General features: G+C 41.3%; 2 protein-coding genes across 2 annotated transcripts; both read left to right on the forward strand.

Moving 5' to 3' along the window:
* The first annotated feature begins 4,777 nt into the window (after positions 1-4,777).
* LOC134457670 (NACHT, LRR and PYD domains-containing protein 6) lies at positions 4,778-8,197 on the forward strand. The gene is made up of 4 exons (XM_063209674.1): positions 4,778-5,066; positions 5,976-6,044; positions 6,425-6,931; positions 8,133-8,197. The coding sequence occupies exons 1-4, from the start codon at positions 4,811-4,813 to the stop codon at positions 8,195-8,197; spliced, it is 897 nt and encodes a 298-aa protein (XP_063065744.1). The 5' UTR covers positions 4,778-4,810.
* Positions 8,198-12,304: 4,107 nt separating this feature from the next.
* Positions 12,305-16,495, forward strand: LOC134457681 (NACHT, LRR and PYD domains-containing protein 12-like). Its single transcript, XM_063209681.1, has 5 exons — positions 12,305-13,587; positions 14,607-14,777; positions 15,243-15,413; positions 15,504-15,674; positions 16,246-16,495. The coding sequence occupies exons 1-5, from the start codon at positions 12,530-12,532 to the stop codon at positions 16,493-16,495; spliced, it is 1,821 nt and encodes a 606-aa protein (XP_063065751.1). The 5' UTR covers positions 12,305-12,529.
* Positions 16,496-17,873: the final 1,378 nt, after the last annotated feature.

Below are 17,873 nucleotides of genomic sequence, written 5' to 3' on the forward strand. Positions count from 1 at the left end.
ACACACACACACACACACACACACACACACACACACACACACACACACACATGCGCGCGCGCGCACACACACACACGCACACATACGCACACACGCCTAGACTTTATGGGAGGACTACAACTTTTCCAAGGAAATGAATGGCTCTCAAAAGTCAGCTGATGCCGAGTTGCCCAAACACCCAAATGAAGATTCTGGACACCTTTCGATGAAAATCGAGCTGTTCATGATCTACCTTAACAGTTTGATGTTCTGTATATGTGTTCTCCATTGATGTTTCATCGGTATGGAAGATCAATCTCTGTGTTTATCTATTCAGTTTTGCTTAGTCTTGTTTTAGATGACAACGTCATCACTCTCCTGCTTTAAGCAGCACCTCATTTTATATTATTGAACTTGTGACATCTGAGTGGTAGGAAGTAGGCCTATATTTCCTAAAATGTCACATATGTATTTACAGTACAATATGCATTTATCTAATAGGATAGTTTCAGAAGAGTAATGTTCATTCTTTGTTTTAGTATATCAACAAAGCAATTGTTCACTGCGCTTTTGCATCTATGTCTGTATCTTATTCAATCTGAACTATCTTTTTGGATTTGAAATGTGTACTAAATGTGTCTGTCTTATCATGCCATAGCATCACCTGACCTGCAGCTGCAATGAATACTTTATGTAGTATATCTAGACAACTCTGTCAGTGATGGCATAAATATCCCAGGCACAATCTAGCTTGCTTGCTCGTTTGGCAAACAGAATATTGTGGTACAAGCACATACAGCACAATATATATATTATATTATCAATATTATATTATTGTTAACCGCACTGTACATAATATTATTGTGTCGCATTATAAGACAGATGGGTTCTTTGTCGATTTACACATGGTGCAGTACATTATCGTGCCTCTCATCATTTCAGTAAACCAATCCATGAGGCTTTTTTAAACAGATGTATCTTTGGGGCGTTGTTTCAGATAGATAGTGGAGAATGACCGGAAGCAAGTGGGAGATGGAGATGGGGCAGGGTTCCCATTCGGCCCATATGTGGGGACCATGGATGTCTGCTCCTCTCAATCCTCACAGTGCTAGATATAATATCATTTGGGAGAGTACAATCTAAGCTTTCCAACAATGTATTTAGGATTTTATAAATTTGGTTCATAGATCAATCGGAACTGTCTTTCTGGATTTGAAATGTGTACTAATAACGTCTATCCTATCATGGCATAGCATAATCTGACCTGCAGATGGCAGTAGCGAATTGCACTTTGTGCTCAGCACCGACATCAAATCTCATATTATCAAAACACTGGCTGTGTCTCAAATGGTGCACTTGTGCACTTTAGTGTTCATGTTTCAGTGCGCATGCCGTATTAGTTACGCACTGAAACATAGTGCCCGAAGTGCACAAGTGTGCCATTTGAGATCCAGCCACTATGTGTCCCCCTTTCCTCTCTTCTATGGGAGTCATTTTTTTATCTGTAGAGTTGAGAAGAGAGGTGCAAAAGTTATTTTACAACACCAGTACATGATCTTTTGCAGTAGTTTGTAGGCCTGTACTCTAGTTATTCCTCTGGACCTAATGAGGAAGGGAAACATGAGAGTTCTTCTATGTCAACTTTACACACCTCTGGTAGCAAATGGAAAACTGAGCAAATAACAAATGAGATGAAAGTGCTTCCTATTGTATTGTTGTTTTCCTTGGGTAATTCCCCACTATGGCCCTCCCCCAGGGACCGCCCATGACAACCTGTCACGCCACACAGGGAAGTTGTCTCCTGCTCCATGCTGCTCAGTCAGATCTGATCACTAAACAATACACTTCAGCATTGTCACATAGATGGCCCATCCAAGTATTGTACAGATTAGGCTAACTGTTGCTCCGTTTTCCTCAAGCCAGAACACGCCTTTGCCTGTTTTTTTTTCCAGGTGCCTATGCACAGGTGAAGTCAAGCGATGCAGACAGATGGCAAATTGCCAGTTAACAGTTCAGATAAACCAGGGGATATGAACTACAGGTGGAAATGAACTCTAACCACATGCTTGTGCCAAAACGAAAACAACATTGTGAGTGCTGTCTACCTTTGAGACCATGTTACTTTTAATGCTCTAGCCTTGAATTTGACTTTCTTTGTGCGTCGATGTATGGAAAGCCAATGGACAAGTCTCCAAACATCACATGTTGGTATATAGAATATTGCGTTCATGGTTTTTATTGAAAATGTGCATTGTAATTGACTGAATAATTAGCCTAAGCATTTTATGTCAAACACAATAAAGGCTAGGTATTAACGAAGGGACACAAGTGGTTTTATTCCTTACTAATCTAAAAATAGCAGATTGTTGTTCATGAAGGTTAGAGGGTGGCCTCCCTTTGCTTAGAAAATGTGGTGTGCTGATGATAGTTAAATTCGTACCCATACGGTTTGCTTGACAAACAATATCTTACAGTCAAAGTACATTGCACAAGGAACAATGTAATTTGACACCCTTGATGGGGATATCTGCTAGCACAGTCCTTGTCCAACCTGAATATCTGGTTGTGCGCACATGCACACACAGCCACACACACGCACACGCACACACACACACACACACAGAAAGGGAGGGAGAGAGAGTTTGTCTGTCTCGCCCTGTCTCTCTCTCACACACACACTCGCGCGCACACACACGCGCACACACACACACACACACACACACACACACACACACACACACACACACACACACACACACAGAAAGGAAGGGAGAGAGAGTTTGTCTGTCTCGCCCTGTCTCTCTCTCACACACACACACACACACACTCGCGCGCGCGCACACACACACACACTGCTGTATTCTCCGTGGGTGTTGTCAGGAGGCATGCGCATACACATGCACAGCATAACAAACAGCATAACAAGATGTGAATATAGTTTGAAGGGTTTTTTTTATAATAGTAATGATTTTATTTGTATAGCACAATTCATTCAAAACACAGAGCTCAATATGTTTTAACAGTGTGATGAAAAATGTATGCCAGGCAAGAAGGTCAATAGTTAAAAGAGAGAAAATCTGAAAAAAATGCAAAATCAGGAAGAAAAAAAACAGAAAACTAAGAAAATCACCTGTGAGAAATTTAGAATTAAAGTTTAAAGTTATATACTTTCTACCAATGGACGATGATGTCCTTAGCTGGGTACGGCCATGTGAGTGTCATGCACATGCATGCAACAAAGTCATACAAATAATGTGAATATTTTTTACTCAAGTATTAAGGAGGAGTAGGCCAATATTTATAGTTGAGATACAGTTTAGCCTCCAACATGTAGGGCAAATACACCCACAAAAAGTACCAACTGTTTCTTCATCAAACACTTATAGTGTTTTAATTTAAGATACTGTATAAGGTGATTCCGGTTGTCTTCCACACATTGTAACAAATAAGCACCCTGCTCTGTCTTTCTTGTGGTCCCCATTAGCCTTACGCATATCCTGACATACAGCATGCAGTGGGCAGTGTTGGGAGTAACGAGTTACAAAAGTAACTAATTACTGTAATGCATTACATTTTTGAGTAACTCAGTAATGTAACTGATTACAGGGGAAAAAATCGGTAATATGTCCTCGTTACAATGCAAGTAACTTGCACATTACAACGCATTTTTTTCACCTACATTTTGTGTGGGTATTTTGTTTTCTTTATACAATGTTCGCGGATCACCGCGAGATCAGCTATTGCATCAGTAGCTACGTCCGCGCAGAGATTTTAAGTTCCACGCAGAACATTGCTTCCTCTTTCACGCTTCGTCTCTCGAAATGGCAGGCTGACAAAGGATGGCCGATCCAGAAGATCCAGCTTGCTCGTTTTCAAGATGGGTATATGCCCACTACTTTTACTTCATTGAAAATAAGGTCGCCAAGAACATTTCAGTTAAATGCACACTGAACTTGAAACCCAAACCGCGTTCCACGTCGAAAAACAGTAGCCTACAAACAATTTGACGATTTGAAGAGGTGCCATAGCACCACCAAATTAGTCAGGAAAGGAGGGGATGCATCCCATTCTCATGAGACAGGGACACGGCAGGGTATCCGACGGGGGGATGAGAATAATAGTTCTAGAGTTGTGAGTGAGTGACAAACTGATCTCCACACAAAGTCACATGATTCAGGCGAGCCACGAGCTTGCAAACTGACTGGCTGGTATCCTCGCAATCATTTTTTCGCCTATAATTTCGTTCATTGATAAGACATTTTCCCCGGTGTGCTGTAGGCTATATAATTAATATTCAAAATGGGCCTACTGTAGCAATGCATGCATCTGCTCTTTTATCAATAATAATTTTCAAACTCGTAGTGCAGTGAGGTGGCTTTATGTTTCAGCCAAGTGCAACGGAGCCTGTGCTGCATGCGTCCGTAATAGATTTTTTTTTTTTTACGCCGCTGGTGTGCATGGTAAGAAGAGAAAGGATTGATCATTGTATTGGTGAATCAATATTGTATGTGGGTAAGATGCAATTCCTGAAAATGTTGGTTTTCAGTCTGCAGGCTTCCAAAACGACTTGTGGATGGCAGGTGAAAGTCATGCCACCTCATAGATTTGCACTGTAGATTGCCAAATCCTTATTTCCAGTCATTTTGGCTAAAGTAACTAAAAGTAATGCAAAAGTAGTGTAATGCCTTACTTTTCAAAAAAAGTAATGTTGTAATGTAAGGCATTACTTTTAAATGACAGTAACATGTAATAAGTAGTGCATTACAGTTTTTGAGTAACTTTCCCAACAGTGGCAGTGAGTGCAAGCCAGCGACACTCACTAGAACTTGCAATGGCTGCAGACTTGAAAGACTTGCTGAGGAAAACTCTGGACGAGCTCACAGGTGCTGAGTTCAAGCGGTTTAAATACCGTCTGCGGGATGAGGGTCAGATCGCATGGGGAACTCTAGAGAAGGCCGATACAGATGACACGGTGGAGGAGATGGTGAAGGTCTACAGCATGGGGGCTGGGGACGTCATGGAAAAAGTACTGCGGACAATGAACCACAACCACCTGGTCATGGACTTGGAGTCAAAGCTGAAGAAATGTGGGTAGCATGCTATCTTCAATACAATATATGTCTGTTTCTGAAATAACACTGTTCACTTTGCGCATTGTAAAGGCATCAATGGTCTGATGGTTAGGGAAAGGTGACGTGAGGAAATACAGACATCGTTTATATCATATTATTCCATTACATTACACTTAGCTGACACTTTTATCTGAAGCGACTTACAGTTATTAAGAGGGTATTGGATACAGTCCCTGAAACAAAGTGGGGTAAGGTGCCTTGCTGAAGTGCACTTCAATCATGCATGGAGGTGTAGAGATCTAGTAACGTTGGGATTCAAACCAACAACACGATGATCTAAAGCCCATCACTAGGCCATGGCTGACCCTGCAGACTGGTCGTCTTTGACGACAGATCCCATGGGCTTTTCATGTGCAAAATGTATTGTGGTGGCAGTCGGCAGTCGGCTTCGTTGCCTCCAACAAATCTGTCAAAATTTAAAATGTTGACATTGCGTCTGATCCATTAGCCTATCAAACTGAATGTGTCCATGTAACAAACAATAAGAAAACCTCCATTTTGTCCACCAAAAGTTCAGAATTTTATGGTTTGAAATTTTATGAAATTTGATGGTTCCGTTGGATTCGTCAGCCAATCAGACCACATGCATGAATGGAACACGAAAAAAGACAACTACGCATTCTATTAGGCATGACTTCGGTCAACAGAAAAGTTATGTAGTATGAGTCTGGTGGAGCTTCATATTAGGAAGTTCATGGTCTCCCACAGGGTGGAACCTAAGAAGTTACATTTATGATTTCTCTTTTTTCCCCTTTCATCTCCTTCACCACACATCTCTCTCTCTCTCTCTCTCTCTCTCTCTCTCTCTCTCTCTCTCTCTCTCTCTCTCTCTCTCTCTCTCTCTCTCTCTCTCTCTCCATCTAGTGGGCTGTTGGCAGTGTTATTCAACACAGTCTGGTGAGGCCAAAAAGGACAACGCTGGCCAACTTCAAGGTATGATGAGCCTTCGGTGGTTACACTTCCCTGGCCTAGAGCAATTTTGCCTTCTGTTATCCGAACCCGGGGTGATTCTTCATTTTAAAATCCCAAGTCTAGCTTTTTTGCTCCTTCTGTTGCCCCAGCCTGAATTACCTGTCCCTTCCTAGTCTATCAGAGCGTGAAGCTATTTTATTAATCCTGAATACAACAGGTATCCAGTAGCATGTGCCCCAGCAGTGATCATCTACAGTAATAGTGGAGCTTTGCGTTGTGATGCACACTCCATAATCATCTTTTATGATATTCTCTGAGTATAATATTATATACGTCTTAGAAGCCACTGGTTCATTGGTTTATTGGTTAATTGTTGTGTCTTTATTCTATTCTGCTTTAAGGGCACAATACTCCTTCAAGCATTCTTTTGGAGCACAAGGAAAAAATGAAGGTTCGTGTTGAGAATATCCATCAAGGTATGGAGAAAACAGAAACTCAAGCTCCCATCAAAAAGATCTTCACAGAGCTCTACATTACAGAGGGAAAGATGGAGGAGGTGAATAGTGAGCATGAGGTGTGGCAGATGGAAGCAACCTTCAGAGCACAAGCTACAGAAGAAAGCGCAATCTGCCGTAATGACATCTTCAAACCCTTTCCTGGACAAAGTAAAAATATCAAAGTTGTACTAACAATGGGCATAGCGGGGATTGGAAAAACTGTTCTGGTGAAAAAGTTCATTTTTGACTGGTGTGAATGTGTAGCCCATCAGGATGTAGACTTCATGTTCATGTTGCCTTTCAGAGAGATCAATCTGTTTGAGGGAGAACGAAGTTTACATGATCTCCTGTGTATCTTTTGCCCCGAACTCAAAAAGTTGCATAACATGAGTGTCTATGATGAGGCCAAATGTGTCATCATCATTTTTTGTTTTGAAATTCAAGTTTTTATTGATCAAACTTTAAACACACACATAAAAGGTCCACACAGTACATTACAGTGTCCTGTTGTACATAGCTCACCTATACGCCACCTTGACATCTCCATCAAAAAATATGGTCCAGAAAATAACAGTCACATGAATGGAAATACGTAGAAATATATAACGGCTGTCGTCACATACACCTTATGTCATTTTCATGTGTACCCAGAAATCATTCCAGATCATTCGTTTCTCATCATTAAGCCTTTCCAGCATACTCTCATAAGAGGCTGCTTCAATTACAGCATTGACCCAGTCTTTCAATTCCAAAGTTTTAACACACTTCCAATTCCGTAGAATAATTCTCAGTGTTGTGATACAGCAGAGTTTTACCACAGTGAATGCGTGCTTTGAAATGCTTGGTACCACTGACTTGTCTCCAAGTAAGCAAAGTCTGGGATCAGCAGGCAGTGAGAAACCCAGCCAATCTTCTAATATCCCAAGGATTTTACACCAAAATGGGTGTACATAAGAGCACTCCCAGAGCATATGAAGAAATGTACCATCTGTTTCCTTGCACTTCCAACATAGGCCATTTTCAGCGATACCCATCCTATACAGTCTAGAAGGGGTATAGTAGTACCTGTGTACCACTTTATAGTGGATAAATTTCCCTCTTGCTTCCCTAATGTTTTTACCCACATTTGCCATAATCTTTGACCATTCACCTTCATCAAAGTCGACTCCTAAGTCCCTTTGCCATATTAGTTTCAAACTACAGCAATTATCTGAAGTTGCATTAATAATTAAGTTATAGCACACAGATGCAGTATGGGCTATATGTGGTTGCTGAAAGTAAGTAAGCACTGGGTTCTCATTGAAATTAAATTTGTCCCCAACGCAATGTCTGATTTGCAAGTATTTCCAAAAGTGCCCTCTCCCTTCTATATTGTATTTTCCCATTAAATCAGAGTATGACATAACTTGTCCATCCACATATAAATCCTTCACTGTTGCTATACCTTTCAGGAGCCACTGTTTCCAAAACACCATTTTTTCCCAATATGAATGTCTGGGTTGTTCCACAATTATGCATAGGATTGTCTGTAGTGTGACAGTTTGAGGAGTTTATGGATTTTACACCAAACATAGCGTGAGTGTTCAATCACAGGGTTTGACTCCTGTGTCAGTCCAGAGCGTTGTGAAAGAATGTCCAAGGGCTTGCATGGAGAGGCCAGACTCTGTTCGAATGTGACCCAGTCCAGATCAGAGTCAGTATTTCTCCAGTGTTTTGCAAGCTGTGCCATTTCAAAAGAAAGGTCATACATTTTCACATCTGGTAGTCCAAGTCCTCCTTTATCTTTGAAGGCACACATTTTACTCATTTTAATGCGGGGTCTTTTTCCTTCCCACAGGAAGTCCTTAACAATGTTGTCATATCTCTTGAAAATTATGTCTGGAATGTTCAAGGGCAACATCATAGATATGTAATTGAACTGAGGAGCTACAACCATTTTGACCACATTAACCTTTCCCCATAGAGTTAGTTTGAGGTGTTTCCATTTTTCCACATTATGTTGTATTTTTGTCAGCAGGGGGTCATAATTAAGTGCCATAATCCCCTCTAAATTCTGAGTCAAGCGCACACCAAGATACTTCATACCTGAAGGAACCCATTTGAAACCAAAACCAGTTACCATGTGAGAATAACATGTCCTTGTAATTGGCATTGCCTCTGATTTTCTCCAGTTTATTTTGTAGCCAGAAACAACTGAGTATGATTCTATTACCTCCATCAGTAGTGGTAAGGAGGTGGCTGGCTCACTCAGTAACAATAAAATGTCATCTGCATACAGCATTAGTTTCTGTTCTGTCTCTTTGTCTACTCCTTTCAACCCTAGTATATTTGGATCCTCCCTAATTTTAATAGCCAAAGGCTCCAGTACCATGGTAAAAAGCAACGGGGACAATGGACAGCCTTGGCGAGTGCCCCTTGATACTGTGAAAAATGGAGACATCATGCCATTGGTTATTACTGCTGCTCTTGGGTTCTGATACAGCAAATTAACCCATGCTCTAAAAACCTTGCCTAAGCCAAAATTTGTCATAGTTTTAAACAGAAAATTCCACTGAACTAAGTCAAAAGCCGTCTGAGCATCTAATGATAGTGCTGCCCCTGGTGTACTTTCAGAGTAGTTTAGCCACATAAGATGCATTAATCGCCTTGTATTGTCAGCTGATGATCTTCCCTTTATAAAGCCTACCTGATCCTTATGGATTATTTTAGGTAAGACCTTCTCTAAACGTGATGCTAAGACCTTTGCCAATATTTTGCAGTCCACATTTAAAAGACTCACTGGTCTAAAGTTTGCAGGTTCAGTCGTGTCCCGATCTTTCTTTGGTAACAGTGTTATAATCGCTTCCATGAATGAGTCAGGCAGCGAATTTACTTGAAAGGCTTCAGCAATAACATCAGTCAGTATTGGAGCCAGCGTATCTACAAATTTCTTGTAGTATTCAATAGGGAGTCCATCTGAACCAGGAGATTTTCCAAGTTTCATAGAAGATATAGCATTTCTCACTTCTTCCTCAGTGATGGGTTGGTCTAGCGCTTTTGTTTGTGATGCGTCTAATGTGGGGAGATTCATGCTTGCGAAAAACTGGTTCACCTTTTCTTCATCTGCATTACAAGGGGCTGTATATAGCTGTTCGTAAAATGTTTGGAAGACGCTATTTATTTCTTTTGTGGTTGAGACCATGTTATCCCCTTTCTTAATTGCAGGAATTATGTTAGCAGCATTCTGTTGTTTGAGCTGCCTGGACAAAAGTTTTCCTGTTTTTTCACCTCCTTCATAAAATCTTGTCCTCAACCTGAACAATGCATGTTCAGCTTTTGCATTATACAAGTCATGTAACTGGTACTTATATTTACAAATCTCTTGGTATAACTCGTCTGAATACTGCCTGGCTAGATTCTTTTCCAGAGCACATATTTTCATTTCTAGGTCACTGAGAATTTCTCTTCGTTCCTTTTTCATTTTAGATGCACGTGCGATTAGTTTTCCTCGAATATAGGCCTTAGACGCATCCCAAACTGAGGATAATCTCTCTGTACTTCCTATGTTTAAGTCAAAAAAGGAGATCAGATCCTCAGCCAGCATTGTGCTAAATACTTCGTCCTGTAATAATGAAGTATTTAATCTCCATCTTCCTTTTCGTCCTGTATCTGGGTTCAGATTGATATCCAGTTCAACCGTAGCATGATCTGACAATGCAATTGGTCCAATTTTACAGTTTATGACCTTATTAGTAATATCTTGTGACAGTAAGAAAAAGTCTATCCTTGAATGGGATTTATGGGCATGCGAGAAGAATGTGTACTCTCTTTCCTTTGGATTAACTAATCTCCATATGTCATTTAGACCTAAATCCTCCACCAGCATATGAAGGGCAGCCCTGTCCTTTGGCATGGATGTTCCCTGATATTTACTCTTATCCAGACATCCGTCCATAACCTGGTTCCAGTCCCCGGCTAGGATTATTTGCCCACTTTTACTACCCAAAATTGTATTTAAATTATGGATAAAGCTTGCATCTGCAGTATTTGGTGCATAAACACTGCACAAAATTACTTTTACACCATTAATAAGCGCTTCAATACATATCATTCTTCCCTCTTTGTCCTTAGTTTCTGATATTATATTAAAGTTAAGGTGCTTATTAATTAGAATGACTACACCATTCTGTTTGCTAGAAAAAGAAGAGTGGAAAACATGTCCCACCCATTCTCGCTTGAATTTTAGTGCTTCTGTATCCCTTACATGGCTTTCTTGTATAAAGGCTATATCTGCCTGTTTTTGTTTTAGATAAGATAACACCTTTCTTCTTTTGATAGGACTTCCACAGCCGTTAATATTCCACGTTACACATCTAATATGACTACCTGTTAACATAAATCATCATGGAGATACATGTCAAGGTGCTGCCCCCTAGTGGGTAATGGCGTGGTACAGGACATTCATTTAAATTCTGAAAAAAATAGTTGGACCTTTCAAACAAAACCAAACATTTCTGTAACCCCTCCAGAAAAAGTAAACAACAACGTATAGCATTATCAATACCCCCCTCAGAAAACACAAGAAAATAAACAAACAAAAAAGAATGAATAAAGACCCGCGGTCTTCTTTCCACAAACCCTGATTCCGGTCCGTGACGTGCCGGGTAGCCCCAAGGGCTATGCTTGAACAGCAGCACACTTACCTACTAGTCCCACCCACCAACCCACACCACCAGCTCCTCATCTAAGCTAACATAAAATGAATGCTCACAGCATTAATCAGTTGACCCACCACAGCGCTCACGAATGAACTTCTCAGCCTCCTTGCTGGAAGTGAAACTGCGCTCCTTCCCGTTCCAAGTGAAACGGAGGGATGCTGGAAGCGCAAATGTAAACCTCACGTTGAGCTTGTGCAACATCTTCCGTGACGCAGTGAATTCTCTTCTTTTCTTGGCCCGGTCCCTCGACATGTCGGGAAAGAAAGACACTCTGCAATCTCTCCATTCGATGGATCCCTTCTCCTTGGCTGCCTGTAAAATCGTATCCCTCGCGGATGTGCGCAGGAACTTGATCAAGACGGTTCTCGGTGGTTTATCCTCGTCGTGGTTGTCAGCTGCCCTTGTTGCTTTTTTAGCTTCGCGCTTGCCCACACGATAAGTCCCTTCAATCTCGAACTCTCCATCCAATTCGATTCCCAGCCCCTCGGATATCAGCTGTTGTACGCAGTTGACAAGTCCATCTGTTTCTAGTTCCTCCGTTAGACCGATTAGTCTCACATTGTTGCGACGGTTCATATTTTCCAGTTCCTCTATTCGATTATACAGCGTATCCAGACGTTCATCTGCTCTACGGCTTTCTTCAGTTAGCCTTGAAGCAGTGTCCTCAACTGTTGATATACGTTCCTCTGCTTCATCCAATCTCACCTGGATTGAGCTCACAGAGTTCTTTAAATCAGTGACTGTTTCTTTTATCGATGAAACATCTGTGGCGACCGTTTGAAGTGTGCTTGCAATTTTACCCATTTCGGATAACATGTTGTCCATTTTGGAGTGTTCAGGTGTCGGCGAAGTCTGTCTTGTAGCCCTGCGGTTCGATGTTTTTCCTTGGAAATATTTCGATGTAGATGACATCTGACGCGTTTTTTTGTTGCAATATTGGAAGCACTAAATATAATGTTCAATCGTGGCAAAACTTTGCTTAGATTAAGGAGTGAATTTATACGGATATTGTAATTAAATTGGTGGGTTCAGGGACCGACGAAACTATGCTGCCATCTTCCTCGGCTGCCCCACGTGACTCTGTGTCATCATTTTTGATGGTTTGGATGAGAGCAAAACTGAACTAGATTTCAAAAAGCACATCATAGCGTCTGCCACAGAGGTGACAACAGTGGATTCTTTGGTCATCAATATCATCAGAGGCAACCTCCTCCCGTCTTCTCATGTGTGGATAACCGCTCGACCAGCAGCCATTAATCAAATTCCATCGAAATACATTGACCGAGTCACAGAAGTTCGTGGATTTAATGACATGCAGAAGGAGGATTATTTCCACCGTAATAGTGAACCTTATGCAAAGGAAATTGTGTCGCACATAAAGTCATCAAGGACTCTTCACATCATGTGCCACATTCCAATCTTCTGTTGGATTCTTGCCACTGTCCTTATGAAGATGCTGAAAGAAAACTGTAAGGACATCCCTAAAACTCTCACAGAAATGTACATATACTTTCTCCTCATCCAAATCGAAAAGAAAAATGAGAGGGATCATGGACGACATGAGACAAACAAGCAAATTCTCTTGAGTAGCTACAGGGGTCACATTTTGAAACTAGCTAAACTGGCCTTCAACCACCTGAAAAACAGCAGCATCCTATTTAACACAACACATCTTGAAGAGTGTGGCATTGATGTCCGTGAGGGTTCTGTTCACTCTGGGTTGTTCACTGGCATCTTCAAGGAGGACTCTGTGTTCTTTGAAGAGAAGATTTATTGCTTTGTGCATTTAAGCATTCAGGAGTTTCTTGCAGCATTACATGTCTTCGTATCTTACCTGAACAAGAATGCGGAAGTCTTGGGATATTTTCTAAACAGAATGACCAATGTTGCACCAGACACAGACAAGCCTCTTGATGAGCTGTTGAAGGGTGCAGTGAGCAAAGCTTTGGAAAGCAAGAATGGATATCTTGATTTGTTTGTTCGCTTCATCCATGGAATTTCTCTGGAAACAAATCAGAGACTCCTTTTTGGCCTCCTGACACACACACACAGTACCGCAGGGAGTATGAAGAAAACAATCAAGAACCTAAAACTTATGCTAACACAAAATGTCTCTTCAGAGAGATGCATCAATCTCTTGCACTGCCTGGCTGAAATGCATGACTCTTCTCTGCATGATGAGGTCCAGGCTGTCCTAAACGAAAAAGAAGAGACAATGAAGTATCTCTCCACAGAACATTGTTCTGCCTTGGCTTATATGCTCCTGATGTCCAATAATGTCATTGATGAGTTTGACCTCAGCAGATACAAGGCATTTCCTGAAGGTTGCAGGAGATTGATCCCAGCTGTCAGGTGCTGCAGAAAGGCTCGGTGAGTTTAACTTCCAAGCTTCAGGTTATATGTATCTGCTCCTTTGAAATATATGGCCATTGCATAGTTACCTCCGCCAAGGAGGTTATGTGATTGTCCAAGTTGTATGTACATTTGTTTGTTAGTCCTGGTGCATGTGTGTATCTAATGGTGCATTCCCCAGAGGTAGGAGCTTCCTAGTAGGCAACCAGAAGGCAGTTACCTCCCACTTGGAAGCGTTCCAACCAGCAAGCCAACCAAACTACAAACATGGAGGGACAAAAATACATAGCCACTTCTCTAAGATGTCAGCAATGTAAACAATGAGGTATAAACAACACCATGCATTTTTTTCATGTAGCCGCATTTCATCTTTGAAAGACGCAATGCCAATAACTACACCTCAGAAAGGTTCATGGGCGGTTTTGCAACTGTTAAACTGTCCAAATCAACTCTATTTGTCCATAGAATGGTGATTGCTGAGTAATGTGCAACATAATCTATTCCTAACACTGTGCGCTGCCATTGCTGTGATGACATCACGATTGTCAATGGGACGAAGTCGGTTTGCTTCGCTTTTGCCCCAGCTCGCGACATGAACATTCTGCTTCAACGGGCGTTCCAATGCATTTCAGCAAGTAGGAGGTCTGAAACATCCCATCTCCCAATCCTGGGGAACGCACCATAACACTATGCGGTCCGGTTCTCGATTCTGATTGGCTGATAGCTGTAGATAAGCAGCCACTTGAGTCCATGGGTTACGCTTTATTGATAACGGGCAAGGGGACGTTTACGGCACTTCGCTTCACGTCGTGCCCCACTCCCTTTGTCCGTTATCAATCGAGTGTAACCCACAGCCTCTCACGGCTTATTGCTTAATTCTGTCCACCAGAGGGTGGAGGTACGCTCTCTGAGTGATTGTTTAGGTTTTCATTGGAATGTTCTTTAAATTCAGTGTTATTTGAAATGAGATAGAGAATCAGTGAATGTAAATCTATACTATTGTAACTGTGATATGATCCATGTTAATTCATCTGTAGACTTGCAGGATTTGAGCTGTCAGATACATCGTGTGAGATTGTAGCCTCGGCTCTGCAGTCTGCAAACTCCCCTTTAAGAGAACTGGACCTGAGTTACAATTACCTGCAGAGGTCTGAAAAGAAGCTGCTGTCTGCTCTTCAGAGTCCACACTGCAAATTGAAGATACTGAGGTCTGTAATTGTTTAATGAATGCAAATGCTGAGATGATTACCAGAGTTGCAGCTACTTAAAGAAGTGGTTTGCTTGCTCTCTCATAACATTTACCTTGAGGATGATTAATTAATATGATAATATATTATATGATATATACTATATAACAAGTAATTGCTGTAGGTAATTGTTGCCTCTATCAATTGTTGCCTCTAACAGTGGCCAAAACAACACTTACTTGTGTTATACCTTTGTGCCTCAAGTCCTGGCTACGTATGCAATGCATACATTTGCACTTGGCAAAGCATAATGACTTTTTAAAAACACAAAATCAATCCTTTAATTTATTGCAAAATGATTCATTGCCTAATTACGGCAACTACAATATCTCAGCACCATCACCTACATGTTAAGGACAATGGCATGCATGCGATGTCCTCACCTAATATGATAATTTATGACATAATATCCACTGTATTTTCCAGACTTTCTGCCTGTAAACTCACAAAGGAGTCTGGTGGTATTTTAGCCTTTGCTCTGCAGTCAGAAAACTCCCCCCTGATAGAGCTGGACCTGAGTAATAATGCTCTTGGGGATTGTGGGGGAAAGCTGAGCACTGAAGCACTGAATCCACATTGTAAGCTGGAGGCGCTCAGGTTGGTATTGGGTGAACACAGTTTCATAGAGCTTGTACTCATTCTTTTTTATTCAATGAAATGTTTTTGCTCCCTGCTATTCACTTACAGACTTGCTGGTTGTAAACTAGCAGAGAAGCAGTGTGAAGTTGTAGCCTCTGCAGTGCAGTACATGGAGTCTCTGACAGAGCTGGACCTGAGTGACAATCAAATGAGTGTCTCTGGATTTCAATTTCTGAATGCAGTGATGAGTCGCCCAAGATGTAAACTGAAAATATTACGGTTGGTATTCAGCCCTTACTTTTTCTTTTGTTTGAAAAATGGATTATAGTCATATCCAGGAATAGCCTGCCCTTGTCATTTATGAACTCAGTTCTACTTTCCCTGCATATCTTTAGTCTGATGTTCCCTTTAGACTTACAGACAACAAAGTCCTTCAATGACGGGGGCAGAGATGAGGGAGGGCACAAGTTATGACATACATATTGACAAATTAAACATAAAGACAAAACATTAGAAATTGGGTAGAATCAGATCCAAACATTTTATCGAATGGTAGTATGTATTTCATATCCATATACATTACATTACTTGTAACATGTGTGGCCAATCATGAACACAGGAGCAGGCATCTCCATGTTAGAGACAAGTGCCATATTGTTTTATTGTTTTTTCTTTGCCATGAATGTGTCATAAAAAATGAGAGGGTAAGTCTGCTCTATTTCCCAATGCTACTCTACAGTGGGAGTCAAACGCACAATTCATACACATTCCAGAGGGAAAGGTTGCCATATCTGTTTGTAATAGCAAAAACATGTTTAAGGCTCTTCCACTCTTCCTGACTCTTCCATAGGCTTGCTTGCTGTAAGCTGACTGATGAATCCTATGAGATTATAGCCTCTGCCCTCCCATATTGGGTCTCCTTGGCAGAGCTGGATCTGGGTGATAATGACATGAGTGTGCATGTAGTTCAGCTTCTACATACAGCGTTAAGTCAAAGCAACTGCAAAATACAGACATTAAGGTTGGTATTTGACATTACTACCATTTCTATCATTCCTCTGAACCTAAACAAAGGACAGAAGAGGTACTGGATACACTGACACTCAAATATACGTAGAAGGTCAGCTGAGATTTCAATTGTGGATGTCTATGTAGATGCTACTCATAATAGGATGGCTAGTAGAGAGGGTAGAATAAGGGAAACTGTATCAGCAGGGAGAGGAGTTTCGTCAAGTGTCGTACCAGCAGGATAACACACACACACACACACACACACACACACACACACACACACACACACACACACACACACACACACACACACACACACACACACACACGGAAAAAAATAAATAAAAACTAGAAAAGAGGCAGCAGGTACCAGGCATGCCAATCTGAGAAAGACGACAACAGACAACTTGAAATGAATCACAAAAGTGACACCAACACAAAAAAAACGCATGACCAGGATCACAATGCAGAGCCCAACTTAATGGATCAAGCAATAGGCCTAGAGCCCACATGAGATTGAGGCTCACGTAGAGAAGGATAGTCTTGCATTTCAAAATATAGTTAAATAAATAATCAAAAAAGACCATGGAAGAACATGACCATGGGAACTGTGAATGGGCTAACAATGGCCATGGGAGCTCTTGGCCGACCTGTAGTTCCACGCAGCTTTGTGAGCTCCACTAGGTCTGGGAGCATGTAGCAGGATTCCATTTCTCAAGTCAAAAAATAATCTGAGCCTTTATTGCATCAATATCAACAAATTTCTTCAGAAAAATGTTTTCTGTTGATCTCTAAAGCGACAACATAGTATATAATATGTCCTGTGACTCCTCAATGTGAGCTGCCATTGATATTGAAGCAGAATCCTGCTACATGGTCCTAGACCTCTGTGTGAGCGTGTTGAGTGCCACCAGGGGGCTCCAGAGCTACACACACACACACACACACACACACACACACACACAGACACACACACACACACACACACACACACACACACACACACACACACACACACACACACACACACACACACACACACACACACACACACACACACACACACACACACACAAACAGAGGTCTGGTAGGATCCAGGCCACATGGATGGGCTAAGAATTTTAACACAGGTGACATAATAATGGTAAATACTTAGCCATCACACTTTTCAACATAGCTCACAGCTAAATTGTAGAGCTCATGACAGTCACCACAAAAAGGCTCTGGCTACTGAACTTATTGCAAATCAGTGCTTAGTATGTATCAAAATACATACATACATACGTTTGTGTGTTTACCTGGAGTTTGTGTCTTTACCCCTGGAGAGCTGTCTACCTTTCTGTCTGTCTGTGTGTCTGTCTATCTGTCTGTTTGTGTGTCTGTGTAACGGGACCGAATATGAACTATGTCTGACTGAACATATTTAGTCCCATTGACAATAACATGTTCAGTCCCGCAGAGTTCATA

Source organism: Engraulis encrasicolus, chromosome 1, assembly GCF_034702125.1.
Source record: "Engraulis encrasicolus isolate BLACKSEA-1 chromosome 1, IST_EnEncr_1.0, whole genome shotgun sequence".
NCBI classification, from domain to species: domain Eukaryota; kingdom Metazoa; phylum Chordata; class Actinopteri; order Clupeiformes; family Engraulidae; genus Engraulis; species Engraulis encrasicolus.